Source organism: Leptosomus discolor, chromosome 1, assembly GCF_034619465.1.
Source record: "Leptosomus discolor isolate bLepDis1 chromosome 1, bLepDis1.hap2, whole genome shotgun sequence".
NCBI lineage: Eukaryota > Metazoa > Chordata > Aves > Leptosomiformes > Leptosomidae > Leptosomus > Leptosomus discolor.
This window is the reverse complement of record NC_141391.1, coordinates 160,661,813-160,679,716: the sequence shown is the minus strand read 5'-3', so window position 1 is coordinate 160,679,716 and position 17,904 is coordinate 160,661,813. Positions and strand designations below refer to the sequence as shown.

Below are 17,904 nucleotides of genomic sequence, written 5' to 3'. Positions count from 1 at the left end.
AGCTGCCTCGTAGGATCAAAACCTAGCATACGTTTCATTTCTGGGTGGTGAAAACATACGTGGTTTTCTGATCCATGCTGAAGTTCTTGCATGGGCAGTCTGGTAATGGAGCCCTTAGCTGGCAGTGGTCAGGGAGAGCTGTCCTGGTTTTGACCAGCTGAGGGTCCCATCGCCTTTTGCTTTTAATAGAATAGCAACCAGCTCTTTTGTGTGGCTTCCACCCCTTAAAAATACTTTGTACGTTCACAGGATTTCGTGCCATTTCTAGAAATAGAGACCAGTGTGTAGGAGCTGAAGAAACCTGCCCCAATTTGTAACAGGCTATTGTTAGCACTGAGTGGGAGCAGAGTCTGGCTCTGATGATCGCTCCCACTTTTGTCTATTGTCATGTCTTTGGAGGCAGCAGCTCCAAAAGACATAAAACTGGGAGGAAGAAACGCACCTTATTCTCCCCAGGTAAGGCTTTAATAGTAGGAAACACCAGACCCGGAGACTTTACATTGAAGTTTATTATGTGTATAAATTATATAACCAGACGAGAGAATGTATCTTCAACAACCGTCTTCTGCTTGATTGGAAAAGAATTGACAAAGACCAACTAGTGTCATATAAAACAGTCTATAACCTGCAGGAGCCATGTGGCTTCACAGAAAAAAGTGATCACAGTATTATCTAGCAGTATAAAAAATTGATCAAACAGAGCTCCGGGGATCTTTGTATTTCTGAGGAGAAATAGATGTCAAAGCTGTGTTTCTGATCCTGTAGGATTTTTGGAGGCACTCTGTAAAGCAACAAGTCTTGGCCATTGTTTTTAGCCTTTTCTACCCTTAGTTTTTGGTGATAAAGTTAGTCTCTGAGAAGAGCTCACGCCAAGCACGGGAGAGACTTTGCCTGAATCCCCTTACTGCATTCTCTTTGATTTCTGGGGAGAAAAGTCTCCTAGTATTAGTGGCAGAGCCGAGATCACAGTACCCAGTCAGCAGGAATTTCTCTCAACAAGGAGAAGGGAAGGTGAATTAGTTCAGGATGAGGGAAGGCACGAAGAAAAAGTGAAAGTCCTGCTCTTTCACATGGCGAATAAGCCCACGGCAACTGTCGTGACTAGGAAGCCGAGTGCCAGGATCCACCGCACCAGGGGAGTGATGGGTATCACGTCTGTGTGTTTCTTGTTTGTCCTCTCTTTCCCAGGTGCTGGACCTGGATCAAGTAGGGAGGAAAAAAAGAAAAAAAGGCAGGTGAGAAGAGGTTGAGGCAAGAAGCTGCCAGTATGCCACGCTTGCTCTCCCCAGAGCAGACCCTGCTGGAGTTGTCAAGGGGAGAAGGAGGAAGCCCAGAGCCCAGCTGGGCTGGGGGGAACCGCGGCAGCAGGTTCAGGGGTAGGTGAAGAAGGGAAGCAGCGGACTTGACTTGGGAATCACAAAGGCTCACAACCCCTCTGCCCGTGCATACTGGCCTCTTCCCTTGTCTCCTTACAGGCTTACAAATGCACTGCCGAGATCCATCAGACCCCTGATGTGTGCAGAAGACAGCCAAATACTTAAGCTGGAATTTTAAAAGGCATTTTGTCTTCCAATTCTCATTGATTTAATTGGTTAGGCATCTAATGACCTTAAACAGGTAGTCCTTAGCACTCCAGACAAATAATATTCCCAGTACAACCTCATCCAACACCAAACTCTTCTAAAAATCCTGCTTTTATGAGTGTATCGAGAAAGGAGCAGCAAAGTTTCACAGAGAACTTTTACTGCCTTTCTCAAAGAAGTTTCTTTAAGCTTCATTGTCTAGACATGTGCAAGATGAGGTTTGCTTTTCCTTCTTTGCCACAGGAAAACTGTTGTTCAATTCAGTATGCACCAACAAATCTCCCTTTTAGTTTTAGAATGGGTAGGTCATAGGTTTTTTTTTTTTTTTATTTGAACCACACATTATCAGGGAAACCACTGTTTTCTGTGAACATCTGAGCCCATTCCTCACTCAGTTACAAGCCTGAACCCATGAAAAAGGATTGCTCTGCTTGCAGCCACGGCTTGGGTGTTGCCCAGTTTGGGATCAGCGCTTGCCCGTAGTGGAGCTTTTTCAGTTGTGCAAAACTGATGGGCAGCCTGTACATCCCCACTTCCCAGCTGGTTTCATTTCACTGACCAGAACAATGCTCACTATAAACCCAGCACACTTTCAGTACTGTTTTCAGTAAACACTTCTGGAAGGCAGGAAAATGACCAGAGGGAGATTTAGTCCAAAAGGACAAGCCATTGGATAGGGCTGTGTGTCTGGAAGAACCTTCTGTTAGCATCGCGGCACCACAGCTGATCTGCTGGGCTCAAAATTGTGGCCTTTGCTTCTGTAAACTCAAGGCCAGTTTTCCCTGTGGTCAAAACTCGTGTGGCAAATGAACCTTACACTTGTTAAAATGTTAGAGGAGGAGAGGGGAACCTCTTTCTTGTAAAGCTCCCTCATTGACACTATTTCTGGAGAGTCTACATGTGTCATCCTTGCTCTGTCACGTCTGGCAGAAGCTTTGCACACACCAGTGTCTCTCCTTGCACCACCTGCTGATGGCTGGAGAAGGGATGGAGCAAGCACTTCACGCTCATTTCTCAGTGGCTTTTCCAAACAAGGATAGAGGAAGGGAGGAGAACAAAACCACAAGGGGCAATGTTAAAACACCTGCCCTTAGAAGTGTCTTACCGTGCTCATAGGATTTGTTAGTGTTCCTTGTGCGAAGCTCTGCCTTTGGCTGCACAGGGTGACCATTCTGCTGACCCTTAGACACCAGCTCCTGCAGCGCCTCGAACACCTGAGAAGAGGGAACATGTCTCATTATGTGGCCTACTCTTCTTCTTTCACTGCACCCCTTTGCCCCTGCCCCAGGCACTTTAGGAACTAGAGGAAGACACAAGCCTTCAGTTCAAATCTCCTGGCACTTTTTGCACAGAATGTAATCTGCCTGTGGGGTCAACAGCATGCCTTTCAAACTCCTTGTTCACCTGACAGTTTCTCCCTGAAGCTTCCAGCTCAGGAGAAGGCTATTGCCCATCTTCTGATGGGGAGGAGAGCAAGGTACCTGTGCATCTAGTCAGTATCCACAAAGGACCTGTGGACCTGTACTATAAAGGTAGGACAGATAGGTGGTGATCCCCGCTCCCAGTGTAGGTCCTCATTCATAACTGCACATGGAAGAGACTGAATTCAAACCCTAGGAGAGGGAGAAGAGCTTTTCAGAGACCAGCCTTTTACTGGGCTCCCAGGTTGGACAAGTGTAGCCCATCCTACTCTGACTAGCTTGCCCTAATCCACAACTTCCCGTAAGCTCCACAGCAGAAATGCCAGCTCTGCCTTTCCCTTGTAGCTATTACCTTGTTTCAGAGAGGGTGTGGGCAGGCAGGGCTGACCGATTGTTACTCACCTGTATATTTAGCAGGAATGCCTTCTTGGCCTCCTCCAAGACTCTTTTCTTAGTGGCAAGATCCATCTCGAGGGCATTCATGCGGGAGCGATAAAGCTGCTTGAACGTGGTGGCATTGGAGACTCCGTTGAAGGTGAAGAAAGCCAGCCCTTCTCCAGTGCTGGGCAGCTGGAGGGCCTTTTGGGCAATTTTCTTCAGCACCTGCCCCCCAGACAGGTCTCCCAAATAGCGAGTGTAGGCATGGGCCACCAGGAGCTCTGGGTGGTTCTTGCCTACGTAGTGGAGCCTCTCAACGTATTTCTGAGTAGCCTCGGGACATGGGATCTCTTCCTTCCAGTTGCTGCCGTAGAAGTACTCCAAGTCTTCCTCCAGGGCAGCTTTCCGGTGCAGCTCCGCCGGAAAATACACAGGGGCAAAAACTGGGTTGTCCTTGTTACGTTCAATCTCTTCCTCCAGAGCAGAGTAGATGAAGTACAAGGATGCCGTAACCAGCTGAAAGAGAAGGAATAGGATGAGCTACAGGTGCATCTGTCCGTCTGCTTCAGGTTTTGGGGACAAATCCTACTAACTCGAAAGTTATGGCACACCCAGTATGAGCCATACACATCTGTGATGTGGCAGGTTTCCCATGCGGAAAACGAGAGTTGCAAGGTGCACTGAGACATTGTTTAGCCCTTCCCCTTCTGCTTCAGGCAGCATCAGGTAAGACCTAAGCCCCTTCCAGCAGATATTGGTCTTACCTGCCCTTAAAAGCTGCTGCCTTCACCTTCAAGTTAAAGGTCTTGCAGCTTGATGCAATGGAAACTGGAGCCCTGTTAAATCATGCCTGGTCTATTCTCCTCATTCCCTCGGCCAATAGAGGGGGTATTCCCAAAGGTATATTTTCTAGTGCATTATTCAATTCTGAATGCTTCAAGATGTGGCTTCCCTTTGTGGGATATTGTAGGACAATGACACACCCTGTTTATTTTTCAACATACTCATCCTGTTGGCATCCCACCATGCTGGGAACTGAGGCACCACTGCTGTCCTCATTCAGAATTGCAAGTGGGGTTGCCTCCTTGGTTGCCCCGAGGAGACAAGATGAAAGGGGGCTGGAAGCACAGCCTGCCTCTGAAAGATGCCTTTGTGAAGGAGCGCTGCGAGGCTGTGTGTTCTCCTCTCTATTTTGAAACCATTGTTATTGTTGTTTTTCCCAGCTTACGCGATACTTTCTTCTATCTGCCAGCTTTTCCACGTGGCATAAGACAATCTAGCTGTGTTCTTTCCTTCCCCGGGCATTCTGTGTTCAGAGGCTGTATTCATATTTACACCTACACCGCCCCTTCCTTACACTGGAATCCCTTACTAGCAGCAAAGGGTAAAACATGAAGGTATTGCAGTACAGGTAGCCAGGTTGAGGAGGAGGGAGATTATGCTGAGGACAGGAGAGAAAGCGGTTTACTCTCCCACAAAGCAATCAGTTCTGCAGTAAAAGAGTTGCTGTTTCAACTTTTGCCCACGGTGCCAGCAAATAGGACTTTGATAAGCACACAGGCAGTGACTTGGTTGTGGAAACAAATGCTCAGATTCATGTGTCAGGGCAGATATATAGGTTTGCCAAGAGAGTAAACAAAAATAGAGGTTTTTAAACAATAACTTGTTACCCAGCTTACTGGAAAAGAAACAAAATACAGGAACATTGCCTAACAAATTTAGAAAATATAACTTGACTGCTTGTTTTCAGAGGCAGGTAGTGGTTTAATGTTTAATGGAAAATGTGGCTTTTGAAAAAAACTGTCATTACTTTTCAAAACCCACATGACGTCTCACTCCCCCTGACAGCATGTAAATATCTACTAAGAAACTGAGCTGTATTCCTGAAGGCCTGAGTTTTTATGTTATTGCCAGCCTGTCTCAAAGTTCACTGCCTAACCAATGCCGCATTTCTAACAGCAGGAAGTCAGCACCTGAGAGTAAATTTATGCTTGACTAAGTATCCTGAATGCGACCTGTCAGAAATAAGTAGTCTTTTTCCTGTCCTTTTGGCTTTATTTGCCAAGGAACAATTCAACAACAAAGTGATTAAACCACAGGTTGGATCACTATCTGTTATTTGCAAGCCCATGCGTCACATCCTATAGCCTCCCAGGAATTTCTGGCCCAGGTGTGTGCTTTGTTTTTGCTCATGGCTTTGTTACGTGGCTCAGATCCCAGGAATCACGTATCTAGCAAGGTTAGGTGCAGACTAATATTTGCAAACGTTTCTCTTTTATCTTAAGAAAAGCAACAGGCTCCTACCTGTTAGCGGCAGGCATGGCTTGCTCAAACTCAGTGTGCCTTTGAGTAATTATTGTTCATGTTCTCAGCTCTGGTACAACGCAAGTGACAATTGAAACACTGCAAAGTTCAGTGCCAGAAATGATCCAGCATCCTCGCTTTCTCACTATTCCATTGTTATTTCTAGCTGTAGCTGCTTAGAGTGTTGTAAATTTAGTATTCTCCCTCTCTTTGGCATTTCAGCCACTCAAGTGTCTGGACATAGTTGTATTTCCATTAACTGTCATTACGAGTAATTAACGTGCAGGCGTTTATGAAGAAAAACAACTGCATTAATCCCTTCAACCTCTTTGTCTTTTTATCCTGTTTCATCTTGGCTGCCCATCCTGATAGGCACAGTCCTGCCCTGCCTTCTGCAAGAGGAGCTGCTAAGATCTTAGGGTGCTGGAGTTTGACGAAGAGCATGTTTTGCACAGGAGGGGGTGATACCAGGCAGCTGTAATGCAAAGGACCTCCTTCCTTATGCCATCCCCCTCCTTCCCGCTTCAGTCCACATGTAGCCTGCCTGCTCTAACAGTGTATCTCCTGGCAAGGAAATCCCATCCCCAAGCAAAGCTGCTATGAAGTACCTTAAACTCGTGGAGCGACACCTGCCCCTTCTGGAAATTCTTCATGAACGGCGTGTTCTCCGCCCGCTCGTGCACCTCCTTGGTGGCTTCCTTCATCAGTTCTGACAGGTCCTTGGACATGCTGGGGAAGAGCGGCAAAACAGATGTCAGTGCTGTGACTCTCCTCTGGCAAAATGGATCTTAGCTCTCTGGGAAAAAAGGGGGAGCGTGGGGTGGCAGGAAAAGGAGCAGAGCCGCGGATGGGAACTGGGGAGCACCAGCATCTCAAATGCTGTCCCGAGCGAGGAAGACTGACAGACTCCATCCGGAGGTGAAAGCAGGAGCATGCATTCCCTGCAGGGCAGAAACAGGAACAGCATGCCTAAAAGCAAGGGGAGAAACACGATACTCTGCTGGCAAAAAAATTTCTCTGTCGTTCCCGTCCCGCTCTCACCTTTTGGAGCTGTGTGTCTGGGAAGTTTCCATGTTTCTCCACGTCGTTTCACTCCTCTGCTTCCCTGTTGTTTTTTCTTGCTCGTGCTTTCCTCCTTCCCTTTCTGCTCCCAGGACAGTGAGGCTCTGAGCTGGACTGCCCGGCTCCCGCATCCAGCTCTTTATACTGCCAGGCCACGTGAGCAGCCAACCCACTGACCTCAGTGTGAGCACAAACTTCTTGCAACACAACCGCACTTCCCTTCCCAGCCTGGCTGTCACCCTCTCCTCGCCGGCAGCCCCAAGGGGCCAGAAGGAAGTCACCTGATGCGTCTTGATAACTAAGCACAAACATGAGGATGTCCAGCAACTTCTCCTTCAGTGGTGCCTGGTTCCTTCCGTAACCCTTTCAGCGCAGTGCCCGTGGCAGGCAGAGCCCAGGCCCTGCAAGAGACGCTCATTGTGCTGGGGGCAACAGGGTTGGACAAAGAGGGGTGGATTTACAGGGCTAGTGCCTGGGGCAGGGTGAGCAGCCTCCTCTTCCTCGCTCTAGTCTGTGTCCCGGCTGCACCCTGCCTAGGGAGCTAATACAGCACCCACCCTCATCTGGAAATGTCATATTTCCCATAACTGCACTCGTCTTCAGAGAGTCTTTCAGGTAACACGGTAGTTGTGGGCCATGGGATGGGGAGCTCAGCACTACAGGTTAGGAGCGTACCCCCTTCTTGGCAGGGAGCACAGCAGGGACCCTGGGGTATGAACCAGTCGTGGGCACCCTGTGGTAATCCAGCTGCTGTGGCACAGAATGCACCAGCGCTGGTCTGCAAGCACCAGTGCACAGTGCTGGGCACTGAGGAATAAACCCTGTCGCTTTGCACAGAGCCAGCACGGGTGTGCCTGCACTGATGCACAGCGAAATCCTTTCCATGCTTGCTTGTGCGTGGAAAAAATACCGTCTGATTTGTGTGGCAACCGGCCCCTGCTGTTATCACAGCTGTGTGCAGGGCAATTTAGGAGAAGAGCACTCCATCTCCTAGACACCCAGAAGGCTGGGGTAGCTGGTGGACTGAAAAGATGTCATGCAAGATTTGGGGGAAACTGAGGAAGTCCGCAGAGACTTTCAAAGACAAATAAGTTCTCTGGTTTGGGAAAAGAGAGTTGGACAAGGTGCTTCTGCCATTAGCTGGCTGCTCTGCTGTTTTGTCTGGTGAAGTGGTCAATGAGGCAGCCAACAAACGAAGCGGGGCCCTTCCACTGCTGGGAGCAGGGCTAGCCAGGACGGACGATGCATTGGCCAGCTGTAGTTTGGAAAAGCACACGTTGTGTGCTCAACCCAAACAAAGAGCAGGGAACTTAAAGCCACCATTCACCTGCTGCTGTGGGTGTGAGAAAGCCCCATGCTGCAGTCGTGCTGGGGGTGGTAGGGAGACAGAGCCTGGGGAGGAGGGAGAAGGACGGTGGCATCTTGTGTCCGTCTGTCCGCTCCAGCAAGTCCATTCTGCAGCTTTGTTGGTGGATGCTGCTGTCCAAGCTGAGCGCCTTCCATGTCTCTCTGTGACTGCACCTATACCTGCCCACAGCTGGGTTTGGTGCTGTAGGTTAGAAAGCTGTCCTGGAGGAATTATGCTTCCATGCTTGTTTTTTGACTCGGGACAGACATCTGGTGTGTGGTGCACTCAGGAAAGATTACTCAGCGCTTCCAGCATGACTCAGCCAGACTTTTCCTGTCTTGCTTTTGTCTTTTAAAGCAACAGTGAACGCTAGGAAAAGCTGTCACGTTCCACTCTTACCCCCATGCCATTGCAGTCAATTTACTGCTGGCTTGCTTGTTTTTCTGTAAGGTGAAATAAATGTGTCAGGCTGTCTGAATCTTTGAAGCAAGTGTGACAAAGCCCCAAACATCCCTTAGAGATGGCTCCTGTGTGAAGCCCATGGGAGCCTAGGGCTGCATGGCCAGTCTGCCCTGAAGACTTTGATGCCATTTTGCCACAGACATGGCTGTAAAATGAGCATTTCCCTCTGGCAATGCTCCTTAAAGCTCATGTGAAGTTTTCTGTCCTTTTCAATGAGTGAGGTTCTGGCACGGGAAGCTGGAGCACAGATTGAACATGTAGTTCTGGTGGAGGGAAGTAGGAAATATATGAGAATATGAACATGAATAATAGTATTCATTTTATGAATATGAAATAATACGAAAAAATTCCTCAAATCCCCAAGCCTTGTCCCTCCATTCACCTTGGTTCTGCAGCTCTGGTAATGCATGCAGTTTCTCCCCAGGGACTTTCTGATTGCTGTCTGGTCAGTGGTTTTGTCCCCTGCCTGCCTGCCTTCTTCCAAGAGGTTGCATGCTTGGAGGCACTCAAAAGGATGTATCAAAAAGGCTCTCCTCCTTCCTGTTCATCCAGGTTGAGGTAGATGTAGATGTGAGACTTGGGGAGAAGAGAGAGGGTGTCTAGTCATGTCACTGCCATTCCAGGTGGGATACTTCTTCCCAGGAAGAAGTTCTGGCTCATAACCACACTGCCCCAGAACGCGGAGCCAATGTACCTCCTTCTGGATCTTGGGGCTTGACCTTCTCCTGGGCTGACCAGAAGAGATAAGGTCCCTACTGCAGCTCACCTCCACTGTGAGCTTTTCCATAGGTGCAGGCAAGCAAGCTGCGCCCCGTAACTGATTAATGCCGTCTGGTCTCGAGCTGCTCAGGGTTACTTGGGATGGAGCAGCTGTGAGACTGGGCCCAGCTCTCCGGAAAGGCCTAAGTGCTCCTCAGCAAGATTGAAGGAGAACTGAAAGTGGAGAGTCATCATCTTTGCAGTTGCTGGCCTGGGGCATTTCTGGCCCCATCCAGTGCTCTGCATCGAGGACTTGTATTGCTTCTGCTGTGCTGTTGCTATGCAGTGTGAGGAGGTTAATGACACTGAGCGTGCCAGTGTGCTGGCAGGGATCTGCGAGGGACCATCTCTTCCTAGAAGAGAACTTGGGAAGTCAACACTTGAGAGCGATGCACGGGGAAGGAGGTGCGTGCTTTTAGCAGAAAGAACAAACTGCCTCCCAGAGCAACTCACTCTGGGCATAGTGGGCCACAGGAAAGCAGAGGCCAGCCCGCATCCTGGTCACTAGGAGATTTTTCTTGGACCTCATGGAAGTGTCAGACCTGTGGTCTCCAGTGTGCCTGCCAGAAGTCCTGTCGCTTCCTGCTCTTCCAGAAAGCAGCGTCTGGATGGTGCCAGAGCTGCTTGCTGTGAGAGCGATGTGCATGGGCACCAGTGAAACTGCCCAGGAGATTTCGAGCAAAGATGAATCAAGTAGCCTCAGGCAAGATATTTGTAATAGTTTGTGCTGGGAAAAGCCTCTGTCTGTACAGCCCAGCCCCTGAGAAAATGCTTAGTCAAGAGATGGGTTAGATGAATGGTTAACAGCAACAGAAAGCTATTGAGGGGACAGTGTTTTCATCAGGGATAGGGAAGTGGGTGATTTTCTCCTCTTTATACACTTAGCAGCCTGTTCTGGCAGGAGATTTATGGTCAGAAATTACTAATTACACAGGCAGTCCACACGACCTGTGAAGTCAGCTCTCCTGAACTTGAGTGGGAAGCTCTGTTCTACACTGGGCTCTGGCAGGAAGCTCCTGGCAGCTCGGCTTGGCTCTGCTGGGTGGGGAAGGCAGCAGCCAGGGCAAAACAGCCTTTGCTGGCTTGGAGAGGTTAATGGGCTTTCTCGGACCATGACACAGCAAAACGCAGCTGCCTGGTTTGCACCCAGAAAGCTGACTCAGTAACCAGGACTTGCTGTGTAATGGCAGGGGAAAAAAAAAAAAAAAAAAGAAGTTGTAATAACCGCTTAAAATGACTTGCTGAAGAAGGGAGTCAGTGATGCAGTATATGGGCATACTCTGTGGGTTAGTTCATGTTTACCATTGCCCAGCCCGGCCCTGGCAGAACTGACTGTGCTTGCTGATGTCAGCAGGGATCAATTCAAGTCTAGATCAAAGATACAGGTGGAAAAAGGGAAGTCAGGAGTACAATGCACTGGAAATACCCACAGGGAGCCCAGGCACTGCAGCTGTCTGCTGGACTGGCGTTGCTGGTGCGCTTGAGAGGGTCCTATAGCTGGGCAAACCACAGGCATGGGAACCCCAGAGACCGGTGTGATGGGAGACTGAGGTGCAGGCGGATTTCTCAGACAGAAATGAATGTGATAGCATGACAAAAATAGGAAATGCAGATTACAGTACTTATTTTTATAGATGTTTGAATATACACGTGCTGCTGTGCATGGGTGTCTCCAGCACATGGCTACGAGCAAGGAGAGAGCTCTGGGCTGGCTGGGAACAGAGCAGGGAAGAAGAGGGAGAACAGAGCAAGCACCCTGCAAGGCATGTGGCTGCTTTGTGACCAGAGACCCAGGGTCAGGCACTGACCTAAAGCCTGAAGCAGGTCTCTAGGTTACGGTACGCTGGGCTGAAATTTTGTGGGAGGGTGCATAGAGCCCCACCATGCTCCTTAGAGTGTCGGTGCTGGTGGGGATCGACCCCGTGCCCTGCTGGGGATTTGCTTTGGGAGCAAAAGGGAGGTGTGGAAGGGAGCAGGGCAGAGTTAGCAAATAAAAATCCCATTTGTGCAAATGTTTCAGTCCGTGCCACCTCCTTTGTTTCAGTGCTGCAACCATGTAAAACAAAGTGTGCCCTGACTGCGAGACAGGACAAACTCTGAAAATCTGGATTTGAAAAATCACACATATGCAACAAGGAGGACCGTGTGCCACAGCTTACACCCCTTTCTCAGGGGAGGAGAGGAGATGGAGCTGGAAAACAAGTTTTGCAAAGAGAGTGAGACCCAGACACTCCCTGTCAAGGTTTCCAAACCACCTCTGCATAGTTCCCTGCCCCTGGGGTACGGGAGATGTGTCCTGCTCCTGCACAGGGCAGCGTAGCTGAGGGGCTGCAGGCAGCTGAGGCTGTTTCTGGAGATTTCTCCAATTGTCCCCAGAAGCGGGACCAGGGCCAAAGGCAGCAGCTGCAATCTCAGGGCGGCGCTCAGGAAACCGCCCGTTAATAAACAGCCTCACGTGGCCCTGCTCCACCGTGACTCAGCAAAAGAGCCCCTCCGCCACAGCCCGAAACCTTTACTCAGCAATACGTGGTGGCCTGGCCTGACCCTGACTCAGCAGGACGCCCACGCTGGGGAAAGGCTGAGTCAGCATTAGCAGGAGGCACGCTGCGGGGTTTTTGGCATCATGCAAGAAGGGGGGAGTCCCAGCGGGACGTGCAGCATCGCTGGCAGCCGCAAAGTCCTCCCCCTCCATCTGTGCTTCCCAGCCCTCTGCAGCTGCACCAGGTGGGCCGGGAAAGGTCGGAAAACCTGCTTTCCCAGGCTGGGAAAGCTGCGCACCTCGCTGACCCGGGGGCATGGAAGACGCTGTGGCCATCTGCCCTGGGACTGGGACAGTCCCCGCTCCATACGAGGGGAATCAAGGCATGAGAACACTGCTCTCTGGGGTGCTGGGTGGGCACCCAGCTTCGCCTGTGCTGGTAAAAAACACCAAACCCAGAAGACATGGGGTTTATTTAGAGGCTGGCATGCAGGGTGTGCCAAATTTAAGCAACCTACCCAAGGCCATAAAGGTGTCTGTGGCATAGCCTTAGCCTGTGTCCCCCCGCTTCCCCCTCCCTTTTTCTTCACTCATTACCAAAGATCACTCCAGGGCAGGCAGGCAAGACTGTATTTACTCCACCGAGCTGCTCTCTGTTTTGAAAACGTGATGGCTACACGCTAACAGGAAGAAATAAGCCAAAGAAAGGTTACCAAGGGCAGGTATTCAAAGCCCTTCATTTAGGGGCAGAGTGGGCTCAGCGTCGGAGAGCCCCATGCACCACGGTGCTTATGGACTGCAGCTGCTAGTGCAAAAGAGCAAGAACATCCCCCTTTTTGGGGAGGCTTTCCCTAGCATTCTGGGCAGCAGGCAGGCAGAGCTGTTGGCTCCGTGTGGCAGAGACCCCCTTCTCCTGCCCAGTGCCTAGCAGAGTGGGACCTCAGGGCCATCCGTGGCTGTGGCTTTTAGGCTAAGTAATCATTAATGAGAGCACCTGGACAAAATGGGATTTGAATTAAATCAAATTTAATTTGCGGTCTGGGCGCAGTCTGGGTGTGGTCTGGCAGAGGCAGGAGGGACCAAAGATGCTTGGCATGGGGTGAGCTGCCCCATTATCGCTCTGCTGGAGGTGGTGGTTGGTGGTATGTGTTGCTGCACAAAACGTGTCCCTGCCTGGAGGCAGTGGGTATGGGCAGAGAGGCACCGCTAGCAGCAGATCACCCACACCCTGGATTTTTTGTTTTTTTTTTTTTTTTTTTTTTTTTTTTCCTATTTGGACTGAAATTGTGCAAAGGAGCTCAGAGAAATTGGCGCCTATCTCCCACTGAGACTGATCTGGTATTTAAGGCCCTTTTTTTTGGTCAAGGAGCTAAAAATACCACTGAAGTGCCTCGCAGCGATTTTTCTAAACGCAGATTTTCCTGCTGCTCTGTGCTGGTGAAAGAGCTCCCCTAAAGCTGCAGGAAAGCCGTGTCCTTGCCTCACCCCACTGTCAAATTCACCTTGTGCCTGATCCATGCTTTTCTGCCAAGATTGGTGAGGAAAACACGGTGCCTGGAGACCGGCACACGCAGCTTTTCTGTGCCAGGCGGGAATTACTGATCCCCCGAGAAAAGCCCTGCTGCAGAGCGTGTCTCCTGGGGGGTCTCCTCGCCAAGGCTGAGCCCCCAGCCTCACTTTGGTGGGATGAATCACCCCCGCGCCTCCTGGCCAGGGGCTCCCAGCAGGGACCAAGATCCAGCCTGCAGAAACACTGCTGGAGACAGCACTGCAGCAAACTTCTACTTATGGGGAGTGATCCTGTCCCCCCTCACCCGTCTCCATCCCTCTAACCACTGGCAATCCCACTGGGAGGGTGGAAGCAAATCTGCTTGCTCGTGCAGTCCGAACCTTGTGCTGTGGTTCCCGTGCACCCTCACACACAGAGGATTTTGCAAGGACGAAGGCAGATAGGGAAGAGGAAGCTTTTGCTTGTGAGCCTGTGCCCCTGAGTCCCCGTTCCGTCACTCAGGTTTCGCTGGTCACTGACACAAAGCAAAAGGGACTCCTGTTCGCCCAACATGTGGCAGAGCTGCAGGGCGCCGTGTGGGATGCTCTGGGTGCCCTAAAAGCCAGGGGAGAGCAGGCAAGTCAATGGAAGAGAAGTCTCCTCAGGGCTACCAACCTCCTTGGCATCAGCCTGGTGCAAGAAGTCCCTTCTGTCCGCGTGGTTTGTGAAATACCTTCAGGAGAAACAGAAAAGAACCCAGCCTGGCTGCCAGTACAACTCCTTGTGTCGCACCACTGACCTCTATTTCCTTGCTCCTGAGCGTTAGGGCACCTACTTTTCCTATCCTCCTCCTTTTTTTTTTTGTTTCATCTCTTTCCTCTCTCCTTGTGCTTCCATTTGCTTATGCTCACACACAGATAAAAATGAGTTACCTACAGAAATGTTTTCCTTACTCACAACCCCCATCTCTGCTGCCCACTAGGTCCCCGCCATACCTCCCTTCCCAGCATCTAAGCAGCACCACAAGCAGTAATCTGAAGGGAAGAAGAAGTGGCTTCATTCTCATTTTGTGAAGGAAGGGGGAATTTTGTTGTCCAAAACAAGCTTTGAGGAAGTTTTGACATGACAGAGCAACATGAAAGTCCTGTGGGATGGAGAACAGCCTTCCCGGTGTACTAGCACGGGACAGTTCTGTGCTGATGTGTGAGATGATGTTGTGGGAAATCAGGAGATACTTCTGTTGACCTTTTTTTTTAAAAAAAAAAAAATCATATACTATTTGGAGGTTAGTAGTAGGTAAAAGAGAAGCATGTATTTTTTTTTGCCTCTGCGAATGCGATGCTGGTATGCCAAGAACCACACATCCCAAACATGATGGAAATACTCATTAACTTTCAGCATATATTTAAGTTTAGAGATGTTGAGCAACTCTGACCCAGTACAAGGAAGTTATGCCTTTCTTCAGCTTGCATAGAAACAACTGTTCTGGGTCATGCAAAATAGCCATCCAGGTCAGGATCCTGTTCCCAGTGTGGTTATTAATGGATGTTTAGACACAGGGCAAGGGCTCCTTCCCAGCCCCCCTGCAGTCGCAACGCCTGAACGCGCGCTCTGGAGCGTTGCTGTGTGAGTCCGCGCTGGGCTAGTGGTTGCAGCGTAATATTTAGAATAAAGAAAAACTTTGTTTTGTTTTGTTGCCAGTGGTTGCATAGCCTGCTCAGCAGTTCACTGCGAAGCGAGAGGTTGTCCCCTGCCGTCGGTGGAGCTCAGGCTGAGTGTGCGAGGGACCACAGCCATCTGGTGGTCAGAAGTGAGCAGGCAGCGTTATTTCTTTATAAAATAGAAACGCTTTAAAAAGGCAAAGGAATTTAAAGGAATTCTTGATAGTGATGTAATTTTTTTTTTTTTTTGCAATCATAAAGCGTTTTTTGCCAATGCAAAACACCCGGCCTCTGCTTAAAATAATCCCTTGCAGACCTGGCAAGTTTTTCTCCAAGTTCCTCCTCAAAAGAAACCTTGCAAAATTCAAGCTATTACTGGTATAATCTTTACAAGTACGACAGTACTAATTTGGGCATGGAAGGATCCCATGCCTTCGTGCTCGTTCTTCATATTTTCGGTTGCTGGAAAAAAAGATGAGTCATCCCTGTAGGATAAATCTCTGTGCTGGGTGGCCCGCAGTGAAGAGCACCGTGGGCACGGCTGGCTGCATGGCAGGGAGGGGACAGGCTCGCCTGGATGGCCACAAGCAGCGCTCTGAATTTTCACCTGTTGGTCATCACTTCAAACTGACCCCACTTGGCAGCCACCAAAAACCCTTCCCACCTGTTCGCCCCGTGATGGAAATAGCAGTGAGCCAATTCCCCTGCGCTCGTGTCTTCCTTGGGGACGGTCCCCTCTCGGCTTTGCCAGCTCCTGTGCTGGCTGTCTGGGATGGAAGAAAACAAGGTGAGAGTGGAGAAGGGGTCCTTACTCTGTGGTCGGCTCAAAGCATCCCAGGGGCAGCAAGGAGGAGCTTGAACTTCCCGTGCTCAGGGTATACATTTGGGGATGGCTTCGTTTCTCTTGCAGGGGAAGGCACAGGCAATGCACCGAGGGAGCTGGCGGCACCGAGAGCTTCGAATGCACAAACCGGTGTTCAAAACATCACCAGTGCGAACAGGCTGGTGTCCTTCACAAATGCTGACTGGGCACCAGAAACCCTCCCTTCCCGGCAGAGCTAGGCACCCCGAGCTCAGGCACTGGCAAGAGGGTTTGGACATCAGCCCTCTTGCTCCGGAGCCCCTTCTGGCCCCACAATTGCAAAACCCACCTGCCTGGCCTCCATCATGCCTCTGCTTTTCCTTCCTCTCCTGCAGGTGCTCCAGGAGGAGAAGCTCAGCATTTGGCCCTTTTGCCTTTGCTTCTTGTTCTGTTTTTCTGTTGGGGGAGGGAAACTGCAGGGGCTCTCAGACCCTCATGTCTCAGCTCAGAGTCCTGTCTCACAGGAGGGACCTGCCCTTGAAGGTCTGCAGCACTGAGGGGGGGCTGTGCTGGCCTGTAGCTCACAGGCCCTCATGGGCCCTTGACTTTGAGTGTCCTCCTGCAGGCCACACTCCCAGCACAGAGCCTTTGGTGCAATCTCTTCATGCTCTGGCTGGGGTGGGGGGGCAGGTCCTCTCCAGGGAGCTGAGTTTGGCTCTGGGCTTGCTGCAGGGGTGACAACAGATGCCAGAGCCAGCACTGCGTGGGCAAATCCAGCCTCTCCACCCAGGTTTCACTTATAGCATCTGCTGGGACAAGGATGTTTTGGAGAGTAAAAAAAGAAAAAAAAAGGAAGAAGGATATTTTAGGAAGCTGTGAGTGTGGTAGAAATGGGCTTGTGACAGAGGTCTGCAGCTGTGCCACGCCCCAGCGTTCACCAGTGTTTGCCACACGAAACCCTCCTGCAGTTGGTAAGGCAGAAACCTGCGGCTCTTAGGCTGCACTCTTCAGAGAGAAAGTGCTTTGCACACTTTGTTCGATCCAAGCTCTTCTTAATTGAGGAGCATGGGGTCCTTTGGCGCAGTGAAGTCCTGCTGCAGAACTAGGTGCAGGAGGGGCAGTAGGTCAGAGATGAAGCCGTGGCCATTTAGCTTCAGGCAACCTTCAGCAGAGCCACTTGTGGACTCATCAGCAAGATTGGACAGGATGGGCAGCTTTTAAACTCATTAGGCTGGGCTTTCCCCTCCCCACCACCTCCAGAAGATAGCATGCACACCCTGGTTTGAGGACTGCTGCTCAAAGAGGGTTATATTAGATATATAATACCACCTGGTTCAGAAAGTAGGGAGGATCTCCCTGGTTCCTCCCAGAGGCATTGGGAATGCAATGGAACTGGAAATGGCCGTTCATTTTTCCAGGGGACAAACTGTCCACAGATAGTATGTGCTGTCCATCTTGGAAAGCTAAAGAAGATGCCAAGCCTCCTCCCATCCCACGACTGCTTACAGAGGAGGAAAACTAGCACCCTGCTTTTTCCAGCCCCGCTGAGACCAGCTGCAGACCAGCTTTGCTCACAGCTCTTATCCACCAGCCACTGCCTGAGCTTGGTACAGCTCAGACTGCAGTTCAGGCACTGGGAGGGGGAGGTGCTGAGGTTTGGACAACTTCAGCTAATTGAACTCCTTCCTACAAGTCCAGGGCTCAGATGACACTTTCAACCTGTTCAATGTCCTTTTAAGAATCCTTCTCCCAGCTCCCACTCAGCTGGACACCAGGGGATGGCATGGGGACAACTGACACCCTGTGGATACCAGAGAGCCCATTCATAGCCACTGTATTTCTTGCATGTCTGTAAGTGATTTATGGGCTTCGAGGTGGGTATTCGGATCTGGTCACAAGGCAGAGAGGGAAAGGAGAGGAGGTAGCTCGCCCTTTTGCTGTTTTGACATGGGCTGCAGTCACCTCCCCAGGAGACTGAGCTAAAAAGCAGCGAGCACCTGCCTTGGCTTGCAGCATTCTCAGCCCCCATGCTGTGCCTCATCTCAGCACCACAGTGCCCCTGCCTTTTCGTGGAGAGCAAATGTGGCTGCACAGTTGCACCCCTCTTCTCCCCCACACGCCAGCACTGACAGCACACACATATCTTCAAGGGAGGC

At 50.4% G+C, this 17,904-nt stretch overlaps 1 protein-coding gene across 1 annotated transcript; it reads right to left on the bottom strand.

The window, feature by feature from the left end:
• Nucleotides 1-626: 626 nt before the first annotated feature.
• HMOX1 (heme oxygenase 1) lies at nt 627-6,826 on the bottom strand. Its single transcript, XM_009946430.2, has 5 exons — nt 6,728-6,826; nt 6,295-6,415; nt 3,407-3,898; nt 2,689-2,797; nt 627-1,197 (listed from the first exon to the last, which is right to left on the bottom strand). The coding sequence occupies exons 1-5, from the start codon at nt 6,757-6,759 to the stop codon at nt 1,067-1,069; spliced, it is 885 nt and encodes a 294-aa protein (XP_009944732.2). The 5' UTR covers nt 6,760-6,826; the 3' UTR covers nt 627-1,066.
• Nucleotides 6,827-17,904: the final 11,078 nt, after the last annotated feature.

Bases quoted from the DNA above. Each gene is read 5' to 3' on its own strand.
- HMOX1 (XM_009946430.2), bottom strand. From the start codon at position 6,759: ATGGAAACTTCCCAGACACACAGCTCCAAAAG. The intron at 6,416-6,727 runs GTGAGAGCGGGA...GCTCTTCCCCAG, and splicing joins CAGACACACAGCTCCAAAAG to CATGTCCAAGGACCTGTCAG. The intron at 1,198-2,688 runs GTAAGACACTTC...TACTTGATCCAG, and splicing joins TAACAAATCCTATGAGCACG to GTCCAGCACCTGGGAAAGAG.